General features: G+C 43.1%; 5 protein-coding genes, 2 non-coding genes and 1 pseudogene across 14 annotated transcripts; 3 read left to right on the forward strand and 5 right to left on the reverse strand.

Moving 5' to 3' along the window:
- Positions 1-200: 200 nt before the first annotated feature.
- LOC120652196 (co-chaperone protein p23-1-like) lies at positions 201-2,565 on the forward strand. Of its 2 annotated transcripts, none has more exons than XM_039929949.1 (6): positions 201-393; positions 813-996; positions 1,075-1,234; positions 1,354-1,382; positions 1,458-1,533; positions 2,229-2,565. In XM_039929949.1, exons 1-6 carry the CDS (start codon positions 389-391, stop codon positions 2,303-2,305), a joined length of 531 nt encoding a protein of 176 aa, XP_039785883.1. In that variant the 5' UTR covers positions 201-388; the 3' UTR covers positions 2,306-2,565. The 2 variants fall into 2 exon arrangements, with proteins under 2 accessions (XP_039785883.1, XP_039785882.1); XM_039929948.1 differs by having other exon boundaries at positions 217-393; positions 774-996; positions 2,229-2,557.
- Positions 1,728-6,061, reverse strand: LOC120652195 (probable F-actin-capping protein subunit beta). 4 transcript variants are annotated; one of them, XR_005666478.1, is made up of 10 exons: positions 5,666-6,061; positions 5,158-5,228; positions 4,666-4,779; positions 4,411-4,496; positions 4,263-4,324; positions 3,984-4,103; positions 3,451-3,546; positions 3,196-3,339; positions 2,968-3,048; positions 1,728-2,882 (listed from the first exon to the last, which is right to left on the reverse strand). XR_005666478.1 is itself a non-coding variant. In XM_039929947.1 (9 exons), exons 3-9 carry the CDS (start codon positions 5,220-5,222, stop codon positions 3,256-3,258), a joined length of 627 nt encoding a protein of 208 aa, XP_039785881.1. In that variant the 5' UTR covers positions 5,223-5,228; positions 5,666-5,724; positions 5,930-6,008; the 3' UTR covers positions 3,050-3,255. The 4 variants fall into 4 exon arrangements, 3 of the variants coding, with proteins under 3 accessions (XP_039785881.1, XP_039785878.1, XP_039785880.1); XM_039929947.1 differs by lacking the exons at positions 1,728-2,882; positions 2,968-3,048 and having other exon boundaries at positions 3,050-3,339; positions 5,666-5,724; positions 5,930-6,008; XM_039929944.1 differs by lacking the exons at positions 1,728-2,882; positions 2,968-3,048 and having other exon boundaries at positions 3,050-3,339.
- Positions 6,062-6,560: 499 nt separating this feature from the next.
- LOC120652197 (tRNA pseudouridine(38/39) synthase-like) lies at positions 6,561-12,711 on the reverse strand. Of its 4 annotated transcripts, none has more exons than XM_039929950.1 (17): positions 12,548-12,711; positions 12,373-12,435; positions 11,371-11,529; positions 11,218-11,281; positions 10,933-11,005; positions 10,440-10,485; positions 10,243-10,353; positions 9,765-9,831; positions 9,454-9,544; positions 9,131-9,191; positions 8,921-9,054; positions 8,716-8,833; positions 8,297-8,420; positions 7,794-7,895; positions 7,652-7,720; positions 7,194-7,352; positions 6,561-7,070 (listed from the first exon to the last, which is right to left on the reverse strand). In XM_039929950.1, exons 1-16 carry the CDS (start codon positions 12,617-12,619, stop codon positions 7,285-7,287), a joined length of 1,422 nt encoding a protein of 473 aa, XP_039785884.1. In that variant the 5' UTR covers positions 12,620-12,711; the 3' UTR covers positions 6,561-7,070; positions 7,194-7,284. The 4 variants fall into 4 exon arrangements, with proteins under 4 accessions (XP_039785884.1, XP_039785885.1, XP_039785887.1 ...); XM_039929951.1 differs by having other exon boundaries at positions 8,921-9,051; positions 12,548-12,703; XM_039929953.1 differs by lacking the exon at positions 8,716-8,833 and having other exon boundaries at positions 8,977-9,051; positions 12,548-12,703.
- Positions 12,712-12,875: 164 nt separating this feature from the next.
- On the forward strand, positions 12,876-14,494 carry LOC120652199 (annotated as a pseudogene).
- Positions 14,495-15,267: 773 nt separating this feature from the next.
- On the reverse strand, positions 15,268-17,543 carry LOC120652200 (40S ribosomal protein S9-2). The gene is made up of 3 exons (XM_039929954.1): positions 17,402-17,543; positions 16,503-16,884; positions 15,268-15,691 (listed from the first exon to the last, which is right to left on the reverse strand). Exons 1-3 carry the CDS (start codon positions 17,427-17,429, stop codon positions 15,517-15,519), a joined length of 585 nt encoding a protein of 194 aa, XP_039785888.1. The 5' UTR covers positions 17,430-17,543; the 3' UTR covers positions 15,268-15,516.
- On the reverse strand, positions 16,055-16,142 carry LOC120653083. The gene has a single exon (XR_005666769.1). It is a non-coding gene; the product is annotated as a small nucleolar RNA Z162 (small nucleolar RNA).
- LOC120653082 lies at positions 16,230-16,319 on the reverse strand. The gene has a single exon (XR_005666768.1). It is a non-coding gene; the product is annotated as a small nucleolar RNA Z161/Z228 (small nucleolar RNA).
- Positions 17,544-19,213: 1,670 nt separating the features above from the next.
- On the forward strand, positions 19,214-22,339 carry LOC120652201 (protein GAMETE CELL DEFECTIVE 1, mitochondrial-like). The gene is made up of 3 exons (XM_039929955.1): positions 19,214-19,843; positions 21,631-21,820; positions 21,898-22,339. Exons 1-3 carry the CDS (start codon positions 19,290-19,292, stop codon positions 22,108-22,110), a joined length of 957 nt encoding a protein of 318 aa, XP_039785889.1. The 5' UTR covers positions 19,214-19,289; the 3' UTR covers positions 22,111-22,339.
- Positions 22,340-22,430: the final 91 nt, after the last annotated feature.

Here is a 22,430-nt window from a genome sequence, read left to right on the forward strand (position 1 = left end):
ACGAAGCTTTTGACTGTATGACTAGACAATGTTTACTGTAGCTATACTGTAGCTAATCGTGGATTAATTAGGATCATTAGATTCGTCGCGAAAAGTTATGTCCATCTGTGAAAAAATTTTACAAATAAATTTTATTTAAAATTACATGCATACAAGATTCTTTTTCGTGCTAGTAGTAATGCTATAACCCAAACAGGGCCTTTGGCCCCGTCGCCCTCCCTTCTCTCCTGCTCCGCCGCTTCCTCTTCTTATACACCCCCTCCTAACCCATCTCTTTCCCGCAGCCTCTTCTCCCATCGTCGGTCTTCCCGAAGTCTTCTAAACCCTAATCCCCCAAATCCACGACGCCAAACGACCCGCTGCGCACCGGAGTTCTCAAGGAGGAAGCATGAGGTACTAAACTCGCTGCGATCCTTCCGTACTTCTTGAATTCCGTGTGCCCTGATGTGGGTGTTTGGTGTCGTTCTGGCTGTGGAGTTTGGGACGTCTAATTGTGTGTAATTATAGTGGTGTTATTTAGCCCTTATGTTCTCCTACCAAGTCTTTTGTTCTACGGAGTGTGAAAATTATCAGGCATCAAATTGATATAGACACGATCTTGATTCTTGCGTTCTGAATACTTTTAGAGTAATTTGGGGCGAGTTACGCTTGATTGTGCCAAACTGTCAGTAGTCTACAAGTTGCTGGTGTTTGGGGATTCGAATATTATGTCGTACCGTCTCTGGCTATGTAATATGTTTTTAGAGACTGAGATAAGTTGACCTTGAGTATAGTCTTGAGTTGCGTATGCTTGGGGTCGATTTGATTTGCAGTCGCCATCCGACCACCAAGTGGGCGCAGAGGTCCGACAGGGTGTTCTTGACGATCGAGTTGCCCGATGCCAAGGATGTGAAGCTGAACTTGAAGCCTGAGGGCCATTTCAACTTCTCGGCAAAAGGCTCCGATGACTTGCCCTATGAGTTTGACCTCGAGCTGTTTGATGCTGCTAATGTGGAGGTTAGTATAATTATTTAAAGGTTCTCTACAGGATGTAGCATTCTACGCTGCTAATTGTATCGGTCTTGCTGTTTGCAGGAGAGCAAAGCAGCTGTTGCCCCAAGGACTATATGCTACCTGATCAAGAAAGCTGAGAGCAAATGGTGGCCAAGGCTGCTGAAAAAGGAGGGCAAGCCACCTGTTTTCTTGAAGGTTGACTGGGACAAATGGCAGGATGAGGATGATGAGGATATCGGATGTAAGTCTTTCAGTTTTGGTTAATTCTGTATTAATTTTCAAACCAATATCTAGTTTAGCTTGATTTGACTTTGTTTTTATAAACAAAGCTTGAATTGACTTGTGTTATTCATGCTGCAGTTAATGACTTCGATGGTATGGACTTTTCGGTAAGTGTTTACTGAGCTTTCTTCGATGACTGAGAAGATGGGAGCAAATGTCTCATGATATTTTTGTGTTTGTAGAAACTGGATATGGGTGGTGCTGATGATGAGGATATTGAGGACGATGAAGATGATGTGGTTGAAAGTGCTAACAAAGGTACCTCGTTCTTGTCGTCTCAATTTTTTTTGTGGTTAAATACTGTTGTTCCTGCCTTCCTGGATTTAGCCATAGATTTACGCTATCGTGACGAAATAGTCATTCTGGTATGAATATTGGAATTTTATCTAAGTTTTGTTCACAGTTAACTTGTAAATGTATCTAGAAACTTTCTGAAACGTTTACTGACAGAGTAGTCTGCAAGGCCTTGCAATCTTTACTGACAGAGTAGTCTACAGTTGAGCCCTTCAGTATGACATCAATAACAACATACAATTTCTCAATAGCTTGCATATCATCCTGTCAGCAAATAAAGACAGCAGCTAGAACTCGCTTTCGTTGTCACTCTGTTATTGACTTCTTGTGGCTGCTAATAAAAAATTGACAACGATATCCTAATCGTGCTGTCAATCTGTTCTTGACGGTGCCACATTTGGAGTTGGTAGACCCAGTCATTTACCGCGTGTTGATTCTTAGGCAAGACTGTGCCAGTCTTAAGTCTTCACAGAGCTCTATGGTCGAAGTTAGGGTCTTGGATGTCAAAGTGTTGATTAGTATGCAAACATGTTGTGGAGTTCTCAGTCCAAATTGTCTTTCCCTTGAAGACCATTTCAATCCTGACTGGCTAGATTTTCTTGTGAGTTTTCATGACACTATACTGAACTGATCTTGTTTTATGGAAAACAAAAATGCAGATGAAGGTGCTAAGGAGAGCAAGGTGGAGGAGGAAGCAGCTCCAGCAGCAGCCGCTGCAGAGGAAGCTAAACCATGAAGAAGCAAATGAGTTTGCTTGACAACATCGGTGACCACGCATGATATCCAGCTAGACTAGATGTTTCCTTAGATTTTTGGTGTAAAATCTGGAGGATGGATCGATCACTCACTAGTCACTGCATATGAAGTAAAGAAAACCAGTCTTGCTGTTGTAGTTTTCGGCTGAACCTTGTGAACTGCTGGTATAATATTTGGTCAGAGCGTATTGCGTCCACCATTGGAAGATGATTTGACGCGATAGCGATGTTTATTGTAGCTGTCTAATGCTGCTGCTTGTGTTTATCAGAATAGAGCAACAGACACCAATAATCTTTCCGTGAACCTCATGCTTGGTCTCAGCAGCCCAACAGAGGCATGCTTGATCACAAGTTCACAACTGTTTCCAGGTAGGCCGAGCCGCCGAGGCAGGTCGATCGGCTTGTATATGCCTGTGGACTGCTGTCGCTGAACCTTTCATCCAACACATCATCGAATCCAAAGTCCCAAACCAGCTGCAATGGTAAAACCTGGCAGCCGGCGGCTATCTTGGGGCGTGGTCGACAGAGCTTGACCCCGGGGCACTTGCGCCGCTACAGCTGCCCGATTTTGTTAATCTATCAGATCATGGGGCCATGTTCTATTAACGCTTCAGCGAATTGTATGGCCACAAAAACATCATACCTTCAGAAACGGTAACACAGTTCTTCCCCATCCAGAGTAGAAGGCAAATACAACACTTCCGGTGAAACTTTGCACGTAGAGCTGACATGATTGGCTAATCTCATTAATTCACAAGAAATTGGAGGATAAGAGGCTCCTATTAAAACAAGGTGCCAGTTCTGATACACAGACTATAAATAACTATTAAGTACAAACAAATAGGGTAAAGCACAAACAGATCATGCCTACCGAAATAATAGTGAAGACATGACATCTTTCTTTGTTAAATTGACAGTACTATTCACTAGTTCAGCTATCGGGTAGTCTCATATTAAGCACTTCCGGTGGCGGCCGAAGAGTGCAAACCATTTCTCTCGTCTTCCCGAAATAGACCTGCCACCACAACCATACTAAGTTTGACGACCAATGAATTTGCAAGTGGCAAATTATGTCAGCAGATCTCAGTAGCCACCAAAGTTGTCATTGTCGATGCGAAACTGTTACCTGGTCCAGTGAATTTCTCAGCTTCCCCTCCATTTCTTCTATCATTTTCCCCATATTAACGAGGTGCCCATCTGCTACAGCAAGAGTCATACTCATCTGCAAATAGAAACAGATATTTCCCACATTAGCTCATCCAAATTTCTATATACCTCGGTAACGCTTCCAATCAAAGAAAGTGTTGTCTCAGAAATGGCTACCTAGTTGACAGACATATTACAAACAACAGTTCCATAAACACGTCAAGTTATTCATTGTTTTGCTTAGTCTAGCTACCATGTCTCTATCTACCTTCATGGCTTTAATAAACTGCAGGTAACTTGGCAGTTCACTGTTTGCACATTGAAGTATATCTTTTTTTTAGTGAACACCGTTAAATGCACAAAGTCTGATATCTAGTAAATATATGGAAATATGGATGTCAGTCAGTTTTGTGTCCTCACAGAAGTAAAGCAACTTGATTAACTCAAAGTGCCCTTGGTCGGGAGGAGATTTTACACTACATGAGCAAAGAAGGGAAGAGCAGGAGACAGAACCTGCCGTCTAATCGATCCAGACAAGTTGAAAGTTCCAGACTGTTTGTTGTCAGTTGTCAATGACAGCATCACAGTGCTGTTCAAGCAGTAATGTGCTGCTCCTTCTTTTTCAGGACCAACCTATCAGCGTCACACAAGTTTTCAACTGTTAAGTAGAAATATAACCAAAAAGAATGCAACAGGAGACGAACCAGCCTTCCAATTGGCAATTCATGGGCAGTGTTACCCTTTGAAAAGAAACAGATAGTCTTATTTATAGGCAAGGTTACCACGAGTTACCTGAATAACATGAATGGCATCCCATGAACCAATCTGCATGTACCCTCGTGTTCCTTTTCCATCTGAAACCATAAAACAGAAATTCGATTAAGAAAAGCTTAAGAGTTTTTAGTGAGAAAACAAGATTACTTAAGGCATTTGTGTAGACCTTTCTTAATTAAGAAACATGCAATAAAACCACCATTATCTTCATCCTCCCAAACGTACACAGATGAAATCCCACCTTCATAGTACCTATTTGTTAGCAGAAGATCTTGTTACTCGCTTTACATCCACACGGTAGATAACATCATTCATATACTGAATTGAGGAATCATGCTGCTATGGATCATAGCCTTCTTTCCGATGCATCTACTTCACAGTACAGTTTTAAGGAGACAGAAAGATGAAATATGAGTCTCACTGGTCACGATAGTCAGAGAAAACTTCATTTGCCTCAATCTCAAGATTCCTCATCTCTTCAGAGGGAACTGTACCATCTTCCAAAGGAGGGTCATATTTGTTTGACCAAGGTGATCTGCAAGCCAACCTCACAATCAACAAACAAGAAGCAAAACAGATCCACAAGGTCTGAAGCTTGCTCAACAACCTAACTGAATCAGAGTAATTAAAGAATTAATGCATCCATGGCTCTGCCCCCTAATTTTCTTGATTGGGGATGCCACACAGAATTAGGTGTCAATGTCACTAGGCAGTGTTTATCTAGGCACCGCAATGAGACCGTTTTTGCAACATGGACTACGAAATGAAGAGATAATCAAATATAATGCATCGTTTCCATTTTTGTCTTACTTTTTTGTTTCCCTAGTTTTCATTCAACAATGGCTGCACCTTGCAGTGCTTATGGAGAACATGAGTAAAATGAAAATCATGGTGGTAATGGGGAGCTACTGACCGATAGGAGTCAGCATCACGGTTATACTCGCATAGAATGTATTCCTTCAAATTCTCTTTATCCATGCAAACCTGAAAAAGGGTGCACCAATTTTCCTTGTGTATCAGTAAGCGCCTGGGGCATGGAGAAACGGGAGACAAGCAAGTGGAACTGAAGAATCTATCTGTTCTCGTTGGCAACAAGGTAGCACACTAGGATTCATTCACCTAGGGAATTCATCCGGCGGGCAGCCTAACTTCGATTCGGTTCCATTCAAAAGCGCAAAACGGGATTGGAACGGTGCGATTCTACGGGACCTCGATTTCAGACGAATCCCAGGCAAGCACAGGTGGCACGGGAGGTACCAAAGCGGACGCAAGGCACCAAATGCGCATTTCTTGATGAACACAAAGCAATGGAAGGAAACGCACCGCCCGGCGGAGCATCCCGTCCCCACGAGCGATTTCCAAGTCAAATAAATCAAATGCGCCAGCGCCCTACCCGAAGCGAGGCGCCGGCGGAGGTATACCTGGAGCGGGAGGTCGACCTGGGAGAGGAGGTCGAGCGAGTGGTCGGGGAGGAGGGAGAGCAGCGCGTTGAGCGCCGTCTCGGCGCTGGCCGGCGGCATCCGCCGCATCAGATCCATCGCCGCCTCCATGCGACCGGGCCCTCCGTCCGCCTTTGCTCGTCCTGTCCCCCCTCCTCCAACTCTCGTAGATCCCTCCTCGTTCCTTCTCCTCCAGCTGCTGTGCTGGCCTGCTGCTACGACGTCGTCGTCGTCGTCCACCTCCTCTCCCCCCGTTCGGTTCCGTTGCTTTCGTCCTAATTCAGTTGCTCGTCCCTCCTCGGCGGCTTCGTCTTCTGTGGCTCTCTTTCCATTTCGTCTCCTTTGTTTTCTTTGCTTCTTTTGTGCGTTTGCCTGCCGACGTCAACAAACTGCATTTCTCTGCGAAAATGCACCTCCCTGATGACCCGTTGAGGTAAACAATAGAGATTATTTGCTAATATCATAGAAATCTTCTTAATAAAAAAGAAAACAAATGCATCCAAACTCACGTTAAATAATAGAGATTATTCCAACGGACGAATATCATCCCAACGGACGAACTCATCAGATCGGATAATAAGGTGGTACTTTCTACCACTCCGCTGTCATGGCATTCAAGTCTCGCACAAGGTGTTGGAGATTTGATTTCTTACAACTATGCAGAGAGTACAAAAGCTGTTACTCCGTAGTACTCTCTCATTTCGTTTGTTGGCCCGTGGAGGCAAAGGCAACAAGAAAACTCAGAAGAGAGCAGCAGCTAGCATTAGTAATTTACAACTACCACATGACACTGACCGGTGCTGAATAAATCCTGCTATTTCACTGTAGCAAGCTACAATTACCACAAGGGGTGGGATGCACTCGAAGCAATGGTGGATGGGCACATGAGAAACCAATTGATTCTGCCTTGAGTAAAACGCAGTCGTCGTTACAGAAATGAATGTTGCTTAGATGCGAGTGCAAGTAAACTTGGCATGCATAGCCACCTTTTAAGGGGAATAAACATGCAGGGCTCGCTACCTCCTTTTGCAATGGATACTTGGTACAGCAGCATGCGAGAATAAGCTGATAGCATTACATCATCGCTATACTAGTTTACAGCACATTCAGAATACAAGACACTTGAGCTCTATGAAGCACACGACACTGACAAGTCCCCAAAAGTAGGAGGCCGATCTACTCCAGTCTGTATGTTCTACATTTCAATTGCTGCTGATTGTCGAATGGCTCGAATAGACTGCAACCAATGGTAGAAAACCCTTAAAATGATGAAACCCACTCAGTCTTGATCCCACCTATTTTCCATCCCCAAATGCGAAACAGATCCAGTTCACTATCATCAAGCTGCTTTAAGTTCATGAACCCATCCAGCTTTGAGGAGCGACGCCTGGCATCAAGTAAATTATGCAGCACATGGACTCATGAGCATATAAGCAACTGCTTTAAGATTTATGGAAATTGGAGGTATGGTTCTTCAAATGAAATAAATCGTAAAAATATCTCCGCATACCTGAAGGTTGTAGTTACCGCAGAATCTGCACTAGTAAGGACTGATCTTTCTATGGTTCCATGCTTTCTCTTCGGAGTATAAATGCTACTATTCAAGATGCTATGCTAAGATTATCAGTCAACTTTGTCTTGACTTTTGCTATACGCTCCTCATAAGAGGCTGAAATAAGAAAATTGATGAAACATTATTTCAGATGTATGAAAGTAAAAGAGGAAAATGTTTAAATTAAGAATTGCATTGGACAATTAAAAATTAGGCATGCGTGCACAATGGACTGATTTTGTTGTAAAGTACTGTCCAAGAACGATCAAAATGGATTGCCAGAATAATGAGGAGGCGACTAGAGACTGGTATGGTCAAGACATAAAGCACTGGTTTGCTCACAGGGAAACATAACAACGGAAGAATGTTCTGCATGTGCAGACTTGAGACTGTAAAAGAAAAGGAAGGAAACTTACGCTCTGTTTGTCTTGATAGGAGAGGAATATGATTCCTCTTCTTCTGGAGTTTTTCCAGTGAATTAGATTCTGCAATGGCATCTGACTTTTAGATCATTATAGGATATCAAATAAAACTAAGAAAGCATTTGATTGTATATACCTGGAAAAGGTAAACAGGACAATGCCTCGTGAAATATTTCAGCTTGGAGCATATAATGATGATACTCATCATTCAAGTGCAGAGTTAGAGACCGACTCGCATCTGAGGTGCAATAATAGTGCATCACGATTAATATCCATGCAAAAGACGAAAAAGTTTTGTGAACAGATAGTGAAGGCAAATACAATGTAGACTCTAGCTTTATACAAAATAAGACTAATTTGGCAAATCATTTCTCAGAAAATACATACTCAATGCCATGCTCAAAAGTTTTCTATATAATTATGTTTTGTTTATCCATTATGTCTAAAGAACAAGAAGAAAAATAATCATCTACTTGATCTACCATTTTTCACAGTTAAATCAAGATCAGGAAGTAAATTTTATACAGTTAGGCAACCAAGTGATACATCTTGCTTGCAGTGATAGTTAAATACCTCGTGAGAAAAAAATGAAAAAAAAATATTTCTGAAAGTTAGCTACAAAAGTCCGACAAGACAAACCTGATGAACACATAAAGTCAGCCTTATCAAATAGACAAGATCGCAAAATCAATGGAAGCTCAGCTGCCATTTTATATTGAGGTTTCCTAGGAGTTTTAGTAATGTCCAATAGTGAATCAATTACCTGTGGTAAAATAAGAAAAATCAGCAAAGGTAAGTAATCCTTATAAAACCAGGCACACATGATTTCATCAAGTGTACATTACACCTGGTTCTTGCATGAAAGTTCCCCTCATATCCATGAACTTGAGAACTCAAACATCAAGGTCAACAAACTTGCATATGTAATATGTGGCTGCCATTGCACATAACAGCATAACTTATAGGGACCTAAGTGTAAAGAATTCACAGTTCATGGACATAAGGGAACATCTATACAATGATTGACTCTTCAACAAAAGAAAGCTAGTTTCACTTACAGATGGTGACTCAAGGCCTTGACCTATTAGAAATAGCACAGCTACCATGCAGCGAACTTGGTGCCACAGAAAAGCGGTACCCTTGATCGTCATGGAGCACAGCTCATCATTGTTGGACCTAGAAGATATTAAGCATTTTTACTGGGCATTGCAGGATATTAAGAGCCAAAAAGAAAAGATCGTTCAACTAAAATATAAATTTAACCTTTTGCCACATGCAGAAATAGTAAATTCTGTAATGCGCCGCCTATAGTTACTCACATTTGCTGCATCCATTTTACAGAAATTCCTGAAGTCATGTTCTCCAACAAATTTGGATGCAGCTTTCTGCATTTCCTGCTTGCAAATGGGGGTCAATAGCTCAGTAGACGTGTACTTATCTAGCAACTAGAGGCATCAAGAGTAATGTAAGTACCAATATATCCAAGCCCCCCTTCCAAAATAAGTATTTATATTCCCTGCCCAAACAGGTGAATCTGCAAAATAGCAGTGGGAGAAAAGTCAAATTTTGATCAATAGTCACAAAGCACTATCACAGGATGATGCATGATTACTGGGCATAATAACCAGATCGAAAACAGAGGGGGAACTATTCATCTTGCATAAAAAAAATGGAAAGGATATAACCTCCTTGCCTCCTATCAATCAACACTTATTGATAGATAGATGCTCATTTATTTACTCTTGCAAGAAGAAAGAAAATTTAAAATAAAACAAAAACATATGATTTGAGCTAACCTTGCATGAAAATCTGCTGGAATAGGACACCAACCTAGTACACGTATGTCTTGTGGAAGAATTCTGTTCAATACCTTCACATAATCAATTTCTGTGGACAAAAAATCTTTCTTAGAAAGAACCACCGTAAGAAAAGCTAAGATGCAATTGAGACATCTACTAGGACAGGAATATATGAAATGCTTTTGATAGGGGAAAATTGAGGTTTTCCTCGGATAGCAAGTCGATTAAGCAACAAATCAGACCATGCACTCATATCACTGCATTCCTTGTTGTCTACACCACTACAGGAATACAAGGCAGAAGCCTACCAGATCTTTCATCTTGCATGTCCCCTCCAACATCCTTTATGTTCGATCGCAGATACAAGGAAATCACCTGCATGTCAAAAAAATGGGTAAAACATCTCTTTCATGCATACTGCACGTTCCAGGTAGCTTCACTGCTCCAGTTTCAACACAATACCAAACAAAAAAATTAGAAGAACAACTGATACAATTTAAAGTGGATACAGTCGACATTCTTTAAATCTCTGAGTAATTAAATTATTTAGAAAGGAAAACATATGCTTCTAGATGTGCAACGATGTTTCATGCAAGTTTAAAATCTAATTGCATTTTGAAGACCAGAAGTCCAAGACTGTGTGTAATGGAAAGAAGGGAGAACTAAGTGATGTCAGCCTAAGTCAGGTTTATCTGGCTTTGCCAAGTTACACAGTAATCACTCCTATAATCGAAAGCAACAAAGTATTTATTCAATAGACATGATTTCTTGTGATTCTGCTGCTACCTGTCCAGAAGCAGAAACTCCTTTGTCAGTTCTCCCACACCTCGAGTAACATGATTCTTTTCTACTGCCAACCATAAGTTTTGCTCTTTCCAGTGCTTTGAAAATCTCAGACTGACAAAGCATGAAGATAGAGCTTCTTGAGGAAACTTTCAATGATTTTGAAAATAGCAAAGCAAACAGCCCATCGGGAAAATTACCTCCACTGTTGGCTCTGTGTTACCTTCTGAAGAAAAGCCATAGAATCTGCATAGGAACAAACAAAGTCATATGAAAGGGTGGGAGAAAAGACATGTCACAAGTAATACGAGTTAACCAGTTAAGAACAGAATGCAGATGCAGATGCCAACAGAAGATCAATATGTTACAAAATAAGAGAAGGAACATTGGCTTTTATTTAATATTGTATTTGTTTCGGATCAAACTTAAGCAGTTCAGTAACAACATTGAGTAAAAATGGTTTTATAGTACAGCAAAGTTTGATCTACAAAGAGACTCGGTTTAAGAAGGAAAAACTCTTGACATTCAGCATTTAGTTTGCTTCCATTCGATCAGAGAGTAGCGCGATTCTAATGGAATAGTGATTCATCAGAAACTATTAAAGCCATGATTATCAACTCAAAAATTTACGAATAACAATATGAATATACAAGCTAAATCAAGCATGTGTATTTTATTCAGAGTATAACACACCTCTGGCCGAAGTACATGACTTTGAGAGCAACTAGTCGCTTTGAGCAGTGACTTAAAATCCCATCCTGGCGACCTGTGCATTAAACAGAAAAATTCAGTAGAATTCTACAGAATAATTGTAATGTAGTTAGTGTTTCCAAATAGTCAAGGGAAAAGGAATCCCAAAAGACAAACCACAATGTGGGCATACTGGACATTTGTGAAAATGAAAGTAAACATCACTTGTCACAATAAGAATATCCTAAAAGGCAAAAATAGGTATAGTTGCTGTATCTTCAGTAGCACCTCTTCTTTTAGTCCGTTTGCTTGAATCATCAGGCAAACCATTCCCTTCCACATTTCTGCTGCACTGTGGTCAAAAGTAAATATATTAATTAGAATCACTCTCGGTAAAAAAAATGAATTAGATCAGATAAGAATTTGTTTGAAAATATGCACCTGTATTTCATTTTTTGTAGATATTACTGTGTGATCAAATGGAGCGTTCAAATCTTTTTCCAAAGCGCTACTTTGATGGAATTTCCCATCGCGCTGTGCTTCTGGGTTACTTCCATATAAACATGAACTGGCAACTGCAATAGACCCAACACTACCATCCTGTAGAAGAACAAAGTTTGGCAAAGCATCAACAGCAAGAACCCCATGGCACATGATAGAAGTTCAAGGATGCAATACATTGACTTGTATGCAAATGGTACCAACATCAAGATAATTTAAATCCTACGTATGCAAATGAATTGTCCTAAAGTATTGTTTGAATCTTGTGTGCATGATGTTCCACAAATTTATATGAATATGCATATGTGTTGAGGATTGCCATCAAGATATGTCGAAATTAGTTTTCAGATAACCATGGTCATGGGGAACTTAACGCACACTAGTCTAATATAATCATAAAAACTGGACCTTCCTTTTAGCATGTAATCTCTGGCGGCAGATAACCACTACAAGTTTCTCAAGTCTCGCTGTAATTCATGTCACCGCAGACATGGAATGCTATAACAAAGATTAACATGTTGTAACAATTTATAGACAGAAATCAACCTTAAAAAGAACGCCCTTATTGCCAAAGCCTGGAGGCAAGGCTATCACTAAGCTCAGATGAAGTCAATAAGTCATTGCTGCAATTTCACCCTTGGCAGCTAACTGAATCGTTATAGATAGTGCCGCAGTGGCCATATTTCCTCAGAGATTTCTTATGGTCTTATCTTTCAATTAAAACAAGAAAACAACAGAACTACAGAGCTTACATATTCCAGACAGCGAACTATGGGAGGAACAGCTATTGCAAATTGTACTGATGCCTCACACAATATAGTATTTTCAAAAACATTTATACATGGTACAAGATTGTAAAGAAACAAGTAATAATCTTGTCAATTCCCTCATGTCTGTAAGGCTTAAGTAACGAAACTGCTCTAGCCCATTGTGTCTACATACCTTGAATCCGCAGGTACAGCTCGAAGCAACCTTGACCAGCCTCTGGTTCTCCCTCTCTAGCTCCTAGCCACATCCAACCCAGCATTTGACGAAGAAAAATAAATATCACCCAAATCCATCAAAGCAATTAGGCGAAGAAAGCAAGCACAAGCCACGACTGCGGCTAGGGTTCCACCTGCACGCGCATCTGCAGTGCGTTGACCTCCTCCTGCAGCGCCGCCGCCGTCTCGGTCTCGGCCGCCGCCATGGTGTGGAGCCCTAGCCGCGCCCCGTAAGAGGAATCTGCGCTCGCAGTCGCCGCTACTACCGCCACCGGCCCGGTAGTCCGCTACTGCCATTGTACTATTGTATTATTAACGGGTCCGGTTGTTAGACAGGGGCGCGCCGTACGGAATCGGACCCGTTAAGGGGAGAGGCGGGCTTTGACAGTTTGTTTGACTGGTCAAATTGCGGCTGTTAGAATTACCTGCAGGGGATTACGGATGCAGCAACGAACGAGGGAAGAAACGGGAGATAATCAGACAGATCCTGCTGACTCGGGCAGTCATCTCCCACTCCTCGATCACAGTGGCTCAGTCGACCGATCGATCGATCGAGAATGGCGGGAGGCAAAGGCGCCCTGCTGCTGTGCGTTGCCATCGTCTTGCTGGCGATCGGGAATGGCGGCGCGGAGGCGAGGAAGCAGGGGAAGCAGTCCCTGGGGTTCTACGAGCTGCGGCGGGGCGAGTTCTCCATGGTCGTCACCAACTGGGGCGCCACCATCCTCGCCGTCAGGATCCCCGACAAGAACGGTGAGTGAGCGCTTGCACTGCTCGTGCTCGATCTTCCTTCCTTCCTCTCCAATTTCGATTTGATCCATCCATGCTCTCACGAGGCGAGTTGAGTTGATCTTGGGTCTGTTTGCGCCCGCACCGCAGGGCACATTGGCGACGTCGTTCTTGGCTACAAGGACATCGGATCTTACGTGGTGAGATTAGCTAAGCTCCACGCATGTTTATCAATCAATCACTTTTTCTCCTGTCGCGAGTTGAAACAAGGAAACTGTTTGTTAATGCTGGTGTGTTTGATTTGAAAAAAAAAAACAAGAACGACACGACCTACTTCGGCGCGCTGGTGGGTCGCGTGGCGAACCGCATCGCCGGCGGGCGCTTCACCATCAGGGACCGCCCGTACCACACGTTCCGGAACGACGGCAACAACACGCTCCACGGCGGCCACCGCGGGTTCGGCCAGGTGTTCTGGTCCGTCCGCGAGCGCGTCACCGGCGAGTTCCCGCACATCACCTTCTCCTACCGAAGCTACGACGGCGAGCAGGGGTTCCCGGGCGCCCTGGACGTGCTCGTCACCTACAAGATCGACGGCGACTGCTCCTACAGCGTCACCATGTACGCCCGGCCGCTGGACAAGCCCACCCCGGTGAACCTCGCGCAGCACACGTACTGGAACCTCCGCGGCCACGGCAACGGCACCGTGCTCGGCCACGCCGTCCAGATCTTCGCGTCGGCGGCGACCTCATCCCGACGGGAGCCGTCGCGCCGGTCGCCGGGACGCCCTTCGACTTCCGGGCCCCCGCGGCGCCCGGCGCGCGCATCGCGGAGGTGGAGGGCGGCGGCTACGACATCAACTTCGTGCTGGACGGCGCGGCGGACGGGCAGGGGGTGCGCAAGGTGGCGGTGGTGAGCAAGCCGGAGTCCGGGCGCGTGATGGAGCTGTGGGCGGACCAGCCCGGGCTGCAGTTCTACACCGGCAACTTGCTCAAGGGCGACGAGGGCAAGGGCGGCGCCGTCTACGCCAAGCACGGCGGGATGTGCCTGGAGACGCAGGACTTCCCGGACGCCGTGCACGAGCCGGGGTTCCCCCGCGAGGTCTACCGCCCGGGCCAGCTCTACAAGCACTACATGCTCTACAAGTTCTCGCTCAAAAAATAGATGCGGCGTGCGTGCTAGGATGCGGCGCGAGTAATAAGGAGTTCTTCAAACTTGATCCTCTGTAATTTAGCAGGCTTCGCCTCTGTTTGTTTAGATTAGAAGTTGCAAGAAAGATATAGCTCAAATGTGTCCAGAATTTGTCGAGTTGATTTCTGTGGGGATGGAACTAGATGTACTCTTTGCCTTTGGGTGAACTATGATGTGCCAAGTTTCAAAATTCTTTGAAACTTCAATATTCAATATACGTTTTGGATGAACTTTCACCGGTTTCAAAATCTACCCATTTGCACCAAAGTTGCCCCCAATGATTAATGAAACTATGGTCGCTTTCTCTATTTCTCCTGGTCCGTTGCAAAGAAGTGAGCATCGAGTATCGAAAATATAATTTTCATTCCCTCGAAAGAAATACCATTTTCGTATACACCAACATAGAAATGGAGACATATAGCCCAATTTGTCCTCTGTTTTTGCTAGGAGAAATGACACTTTTTTGCGGGTTAGACTTTATCCAAAACAGAGGGCGCTCAGATCTTATAAGCGTTTTCTGCAAAGTGGTATACAAAAAACAAAGTCATCACGCCAATAGTCCTGATGTTACACAAACCATGCGTTTGCAGTTATCTAACTCGATTTGTGATGGCGGTGTGACTGTATGAGCAACATAGGAATAAGTATAACCGTGCTATGGCACGAGCACCTGAACGGTACACAACTAAGTACTTCAGGCTTCATTTTACAAAAAAAAAGAAACTGCATAAAACCAGTCACACAATTAGTTGTTACTAGTATGGCAACATTTTTTTCTAAAAAAACACGGGTGACGATAAAATTGTATTCAAGGTAACAGAACTCATTGGTAAATCAGAGGACCACATGACAATACCATCAATCATAACTTAGCAAGACCGGATATTCAAGTGATCAAAAATAAAAAATAAAAACATCACTAAGCTATTGACAGAAAAGATTATGGTGCTCATTTAAGTAACTGGTGAAACAATTTTCTGAGGTGTCACTGAATTCACATGCATATTCATCAGACAAAAGCCCCAATGAAACATAAGTCTCAGCAATGATGGTTTTCGATAATTAAATTGCAATTTTAGACAGCTGGTGGTGGCCAACTCTTTGCTTCAGTTCATGTAACAAGTTTAGGTCCTAACAGGGCCAGAAAAATTAGGTCCTAAGAACAAAACCGGGAGCAATCATCACATGATCACTCTTCATCCTCATCACCATCACCGCCTCCACCAGAAGCCTTCTTCTGGTTCTTTCTCTTGACTCTTCCAGGCTCACCACCACCAAGCGGGCTGGTAAGGGAGAAGTCAATGTGCTTCTCAGAGTCAACTCTGACCATGAATGAGGGAATGTTGACAAGCTGCCTCCCAACTCTGCACAAAAGATCAAATTCAAATTGGGAAGAACTAAATGCATCGGAAAATAGCACAATAAATAAACAGTAAAAATTTCATCTATAAATTGAAGGGCACATACAAAATAAAATTGACAGTAGGATTTAGCAAAATCACCAAATTTGTAACCCTTGCATGATTAAAGCTATTGTGCACAAATTAAATGTCCCAGCAAGTAAGAATGTAACCATAGCCCAAACATACTTAAAATAAAATTATACAAGGTTCTACACTTGACATTGCTAAAAGCTCAAGCACAAACAAAAGGTCAGGACCTCTAATAAATAAACTAAGCTAAACAGGTTTCCACAATTACATACATGTCAATCCAAATGACATTTAAAGGCACTCAGAATGAAAAGGACATTGGAGTCATTGGCCTTTTGACCTCATAGATACATTAGCAAAAGAAGTTCCTCACTGTGCCACCGAATGTATTACAAGCACCTTATTGCAAAACACCAAAATTAAATAAATGAAGAGAGAGCCATAACAGTGTTATGTTACAAAAGTGAAGGGACATCAGAGAAAATATGACTGCAACATTACACACAAAGTGTCTCAGACGACCGTCGTGAGTTGCATAAGGTTTCTCATCACATGGCCCAAAACACAAACAGAACAAGAGATAGTTTGGTTTGCAATGGCACTTAAAACTGTCGAACAATGACATAAGAAATTGGCATTCGACCCTAACTTCACAATAATCCGTACACATTCCATCACACTAGCCATCTCAAGCAAATGCATTACAAACATAATCACAAGGTTTAGAAATGTTATGGTATACCTAATGTGGCGTTGCCTGATGAGCACACGAGCATGATGGATGGACTTTGCCATGCCATTCTTGAAGACAATGGTCTGAAGGCGACGCTGAAGGAAGTTCTCAACAGTGAGCGCAAGAACGTAATCAAGCTTGTTCTGGCCCTCACCGAGGAGGCCATAGCGGTTCATGCGGCGCAGGAGTGCTTCACCCTCGAAGATACGGCGGGGGTTCTTCTCATCAAGGGTGAGGAGCTCCCTCGCAGCATTCCGGATGCGGCTGAGGGCATACTGCACACGCCACAGCTCACGCTTGCACCTCAGGCCATACTCACCTACCAGCTTCAGCTCAGCATCAAGGCGCTCCTTCTCATACGGACGCCTTGGCTTCTTGAAAGTTTTACCATCTGCATTAAACAAACATTGGGAGAATTAGCAGGACAAACTAAACACATTTTAGACGTCAGCAAAAAGTACAAACATTCGAGTTATGTAGCCAAACAGCAAACAAACAAAATATTTGGGGTCCGTTCATCAACCACTAAAGGTTTCTAATACAAAATGCAAATCAGGATTTCACATCCAAACAAGCAATTCTGTAAACGTTAATATCTGGCGGGTGCAAATTTCAGTATCAAATCAATATAATGGAACTTTGATTTTTAGAGTTACCGGATTGATCATAACAAACAATTATACAGCTTAATCTACAACAACAAAAAAACTCAGCTTACCAAATTATATTTGACTTTATGCAGGTCTACATGCCTTAACTGTAGCAAAGCACTAAATCTCTTGGTAGGCATCAATGATACAAATACAGCGAGGGATCTCGAGTTGCGGTCTCCCAGATTCAAATGGACAAGGAAATAAGTTCATGAACATAGCGGATCATGGCAATATGGAGGCAGGGGGGTTGCTTACAGTTGCGGTAGAAGCTGACATGCACCATGGCTGATGCTGCCTCCGCCGCCCGCCGCCGGTCTCGGGCGCCGCCGCCGCGAGGTGTGCTATGAACTTGCAAGGGGCGAGGTGGGAAGGCGAATGAAGCTGTGGAGGCTGCGCACTTATAGGGGGAGGGAGGCGCTAAACCCTAACCCTAGAGCTTAATGTTATATGGGCCTTTGGGCTGGATATCCTTATGGGCCCTCGATCGTGAACTTCTTAATTCCTTTTCTCTTCTTTCTTTTCTTTTTGTTATTTTTAATAAAATAATCGTCTCTCACTGCCTGTTTGCACTTCTTTTGCAGTTCAGACTTTGTTTTTTCTAACCTGATCAGTCACTAGCTACGCTAGTGTGATTCATTTTACCCTCTAATCGAAGTTCTTTTTTGAAACACATTACGATTGCGAAATCTCATACATCGCATGCATATATATACACACACACACACACACACACACACATATATATACACATATATATACATACACATATATATACATACATATATATATAATATATATATATTTTAAAGGACTGCATAAATATTTCTATAAACGCATAGATGCATGTCTTAACTTTTTTTTTTAGCCAAAGATGCATGTCTTGCAGACCGAGCCTAGCTCTGTTGGTGAGACTCCCATGCTGGAAGCTTACCCGGGCGGCAAGCTCCTTTGTTAGAAAAAAAAAATACATCGAGACTAAAAAAACATACATTGAAATTAACAAGGTTCCGATAGACCCCTTGATTTTTTCAACAGGTATATCTCTTCCCACTAAAAATATAATTAGCCTAAATTTGAACCATCGTGTCAGGCTAGAAATTTAATTAGAACTGTAGTGTTCGCCTTAATCTACCGTAAACACCACACTTTGTTCTTCGTCCTTCACTGATCTGTCTTTTATCCAATTTACCTTCCCCATATCATCTCTCTTTAACCACATACGGTTCTCTTACACTCAACATTAATTCATGTCGGCATGGCATTTGTATCACTCGTTTATGCTAGTCATAATGGAAATTTCATGAGCATTAAATTTACAAAGAGTTATTATAAAAAAGAGGGCAGGGAGTGTCGTGGAATGTAAGATCAGTGTCGTCACCGTGACACGTCTCCAGCTCGATTATCTAGTTCATAGTCTTGGTAACTATGCCGATGACACTGAACATCTCCAAAAGTTTGTCATATTCTACTTGGCAAATCTTGTGATTTGCCAACTCCCAAAACTATTTGCCAAGTAAAAAAACAGTTTCTCTCCAATAGTTTGCTATTTTGAACTTGGCAAACTGAAAAAAGACAATAGGCGGCATGCAAACAGATAGAAGACTTTATTTTCGTGGTCGGTATGCAGCATACAAGCAGAGAGAGGATTTACCAAGCTCTTTACTAAATTGCCAAATATGCACAGTGAGGGATGATTTTTGCCAAGTTGCCATATTTTGCCAAGTCGTTTGCCAAAATTGTTAAAGGAGTGTTATAAGTGTTTTTGCCAAAAATCAAGACCAACTCCATTTGCCAAACTTTTAGAGATGCTCACGCCTTAGATCATTTTGCCCAATCTTACATTCCATCAAAGATTAGCAACACGTCGCGAGAAACATAACAAGTGCATGCTCGTGTATAGGAAATTTGAATCCAAATCGTTAGGACTATTTTAAATCTAAACTGCAAATTAGGTGGTTTATGTATTTCCCGGAAATTAGGGACATTCGAGCCAAATCCAGCTGAATCCAAACGAGTACAAGCAGTGTGGCACTGCAGTCTGCAGCTGTACGCCTGCACCCTTCCTCAGCTACTCCGCGGCATCGCGGACTTGCAGTTTTGCTCACATCCAACGCTCTGGCCGGCATTTCGTCGAGCACCCGCCATGCACTCCCTTCGGCGCGCCCTTCACCTCCCCATCACCTCCACCTACGCCGCCACCGCAGCCTCGTCATCCTGCCTCCGCCGCCTCTCCTCCTGCCGCCGCGCGCCGCCGCCCCGTTCCGCTGCCACCGGCGACGACGAGTGGAACGATGCGTGGGAGACCGCATGGCTCCCAGGCGACTCCCCCGCCTCCTCCCCAGCGCCCGCCGCGCCATGGGAGTCACCCGCCACGGCGTCGGCGTCCGCCGTCCCGGCCATCTCTGCCGATGTGGACCCGGACACGAAGGCCTTCGTGGCGGACATGGACGAGCGCTGGGCCGAACGCCGCGCCGCGTCGAGGCGGGGCCCGCCGCAGCGCGCCTCTCGCGCGGCGGAAGGCGGGGAGGGCGGCGCCGCGGCGAAGAAGAAGGCGCAGGCGGACGAGTACAGGACCAGGAAGCAGCGCGTGCACGCCGCGCTGTGGGTGAAGGAGATCGAGAAGATGGAGGAGGCGCGCCTCGGCGGCGGAGACGGCGGCGCTGACGACATCGACCGGCTCCTCGACTCGTGTTCTGAGTGAGTTGCTACTGCAGTAGTACCGTTCTTCATTGTTCTCGGAGCGAATTGCGGTCCATAGCTGTGGTTGATTCATGCCATCGCATTGCTTGCTTAAATTTGATTGCTCGCGAGTTGTCACATACCCATAGCGCCATGTATCTGTGGAAGATTTTGCCTTATCCTCCCTGTCCTTAAGACCCTGTTGATGAATATTCTAGAAAGTACGAGATCACTTATGTTCGTGATTTCCATGATAACATGGATCAGTTAGTTACTTAATAACTGGAATCGCATGCAGTGAATTTCTTTGCACGGATTTTCTTTTCAGGTTCTTGGCAAAGCTTTGACAATGTACTGTTTGCCTATGATAAATGTGTATTTGTTATTTAATTCGGTGGACATTCAGTAATCAGTAGAACACTGGAAATTTTGGTAAAGCAGATTGTGGTGCTGTATAATACAGGCCTGAAAGCATTTTTTGCATGTCAAATTAAAACCGTTGAGTGTTAGATTAATCACGATAGTTGGACTGAAATTTTGATGAAAGCAATTTCACTGATGGCAACTTATACACAATAAGCCAGTTCACTACCAAAATCCTGAGGACAAGTTGCACATTAAACTACTAGTTCACTACCGAAATCCTGGTGGTCCGCTGCCTAAATACTAATTCCCGATCAACTTATTAAATTGGTTTACTGCCTTAATCTTGATGGCAAACTACATGTTTAGCCAGTTCAATGCCTGAACCCAGATGGACAGATTACATGCTGTGTTATTTTCTGACATGCTTGTCCAAATAATCCAAATTAGAATCAAAGGTCATACGGACCCATACCATTTTCCATTCTAGCATAATGACTGGACAAATCACTTTGTCTTCTCCCCTGTCCCAGAATATAAGCTCGTTTTAGGTTTGCCCTAAGTCAGACCTTTTTAATGATTGACAATGTAAAAATAATGTTGGTAGATTCATCATGAAACCAACTATCATAACATGTAACTTTTTCTATTTGAAATAAATTATTTCAGAGATACTGCTGGTCAAAGCTAAAAGTATGACTTAGGACAAACCTAAAACAAGCTAATATTCTGGGATGGAGTATGAGGGTTTTCCTTGGGGTCCAGTACACACCACATATCTTTGTGGGATTTGAGGTGTGTTTTTGTTAAGGTGTAAAAGTAAGCACCGCGGTTGAGTGTCAATTGCTCTTGCGTGATAGGAGAGATGCCAACTTTTCCAGATATTGCTGCTCATCACCTAGTTGGCAGAAATAAGCATTGGCATCATAAAGTAACATGCCAGATTGACTGACCAAATTCATGCTTCACATTTTAGTTATGCACTCCGGATGCAAGTGGGTACCCGATAGTATTTTCTAGGTCAGCTCATTAATTACGATGGCATGCCACTCTAGTTTATTTCTCCCTCTAAATTAATTACGCAGTATGTCATTCTAGTTCATTTTATTAACTTATTGGATTGACCCAATGACCCAAATTATATATGACCTGCATCCCTAAGTATTCCCATTTCTTTGGCTTTGCAACTATTGCTTAAACTGATCAACCTTGCCCACTATGTACTATAGATTAACCTGGCCTGTATCACCTGGGTTAAGGGCTTATAGAAACTTTGCATACTGTAAAAGACTAAAATCATTTCTAGCTGTTACTTGTCTTCCTGTGGTAGCAAATTTATAGGGCATGGCTGGTTACGATCTGTGTTGTGCTTACTATAGTTTTATCTGTATTCTGTGGTTAGTTGATTTTGTTAATTTGCTCATGGTCCCTTTTGAATGCAGTATCTTTGATTCTGGCAATGCTGATTTTGGCGATTCCAAGATCCCGAGCACTACTGAGATCAAAACCAAGCCTGATGGTTGGGAAACTACCTCAAGAGGTCAGGATGGCAATATATGGGAGATCTCACAGCGAGAAGAGGACATTCTTCTCCAGGAATTCGAAAGGAGAATCGCTTTCAGTAAACAGCAGGTCCAGAAGTTATACTTTCAGCACTCATGCTATTGGTGACAGTGGTTTCTATAATGATATTTAAACTGTGGTTGCAGATTGCTAGCTTCATCAAAACCCACATTTTCAGTCGGAGGCGTCCTATTGACGGATGGAAATACATGATTGAAGAGATTGGCCCAAACGCGAGAAAAGGAAAGGGGAGTGTGCAAAGGCTACCAAGTGTGACTGATCCTGCAACCCAGCCATACAGGGAAGACTCTCCTGCAATTGCATCAAGTTCCTCATTCAGAGGAAATCGGCCACAATGATATCCAATAAATTACCCCCTTGCCTAATTTCATCGGTATTGTACAAACAGGCCAGGGCTTTTTTTTTACGTGCATCTCAAAATGTACGGTGGGTAATTCCTTGTCAAAAGCTGAGAACATGGTTGAATCTGAATGTGACCCTTTCCAATTAACCAGTAATCGGAGCGTCTAAGCTTATTAAATACTATACTCTAGTTGACATTATCAGACTTTATACAACATTCTGGTATGATTGGCACTGACCAAGCGTTGCTATAGCTTTATCGAAATATTGATCATGCCAGACTCGTAGCTTGTAACTTATGCATGCCAAGTACCAA

The sequence above is a fragment of the Panicum virgatum genome, chromosome 9K, assembly GCF_016808335.1.
Source record: "Panicum virgatum strain AP13 chromosome 9K, P.virgatum_v5, whole genome shotgun sequence".
In the NCBI taxonomy this organism is placed as follows: Eukaryota; Viridiplantae; Streptophyta; class Magnoliopsida; order Poales; family Poaceae; genus Panicum; species Panicum virgatum.

Coding starts and splice junctions, on each gene's coding strand:
- LOC120652197 (XM_039929950.1), bottom strand. CDS start 12,619: ATGGCGGCGGCCGAGACCGAGACGGCGGCGGCGCTGCAGGAGGAGGTC. Junction 12,436..12,547: donor CACTGCAGATGCGCGTGCAG/GTGGAACCCTAG, acceptor GGATGTGGCTAG/GAGCTAGAGAGGGAGAACCA. Junction 9,545..9,764: donor CATGCAAGATGAAAGATCTG/GTAGGCTTCTGC, acceptor TTTTGTCCACAG/AAATTGATTATGTGAAGGTA.
- LOC120652195 (XM_039929944.1), bottom strand. CDS start 5,794: ATGGAGGCGGCGATGGATCTGATGCGGCGGATGCCGCCGGCCAGCGCC. Junction 5,229..5,665: donor AGGTCGACCTCCCGCTCCAG/GTATACCTCCGC, acceptor ACCCTTTTTCAG/GTTTGCATGGATAAAGAGAA. Junction 4,780..5,157: donor CGTGATGCTGACTCCTATCG/GTCAGTAGCTCC, acceptor GTTGGCTTGCAG/ATCACCTTGGTCAAACAAAT.
- LOC120652196 (XM_039929948.1), top strand. Junction 997..1,074: donor TTGATGCTGCTAATGTGGAG/GTTAGTATAATT, acceptor TGCTGTTTGCAG/GAGAGCAAAGCAGCTGTTGC. Junction 1,235..1,353: donor GGATGATGAGGATATCGGAT/GTAAGTCTTTCA, acceptor TTCATGCTGCAG/TTAATGACTTCGATGGTATG.
- LOC120652201 (XM_039929955.1), top strand. CDS start 19,290: ATGCACTCCCTTCGGCGCGCCCTTCACCTCCCCATCACCTCCACCTAC. Junction 19,844..21,630: donor CTCCTCGACTCGTGTTCTGA/GTGAGTTGCTAC, acceptor TTTTGAATGCAG/TATCTTTGATTCTGGCAATG. Junction 21,821..21,897: donor TCGCTTTCAGTAAACAGCAG/GTCCAGAAGTTA, acceptor CTGTGGTTGCAG/ATTGCTAGCTTCATCAAAAC.
- LOC120652200 (XM_039929954.1), bottom strand. CDS start 17,429: ATGGTGCATGTCAGCTTCTACCGCAACT. Junction 16,885..17,401: donor TGTCAGCTTCTACCGCAACT/GTAAGCAACCCC, acceptor TGTTTAATGCAG/ATGGTAAAACTTTCAAGAAG. Junction 15,692..16,502: donor ATCAGGCAACGCCACATTAG/GTATACCATAAC, acceptor TCTTTTGTGCAG/AGTTGGGAGGCAGCTTGTCA.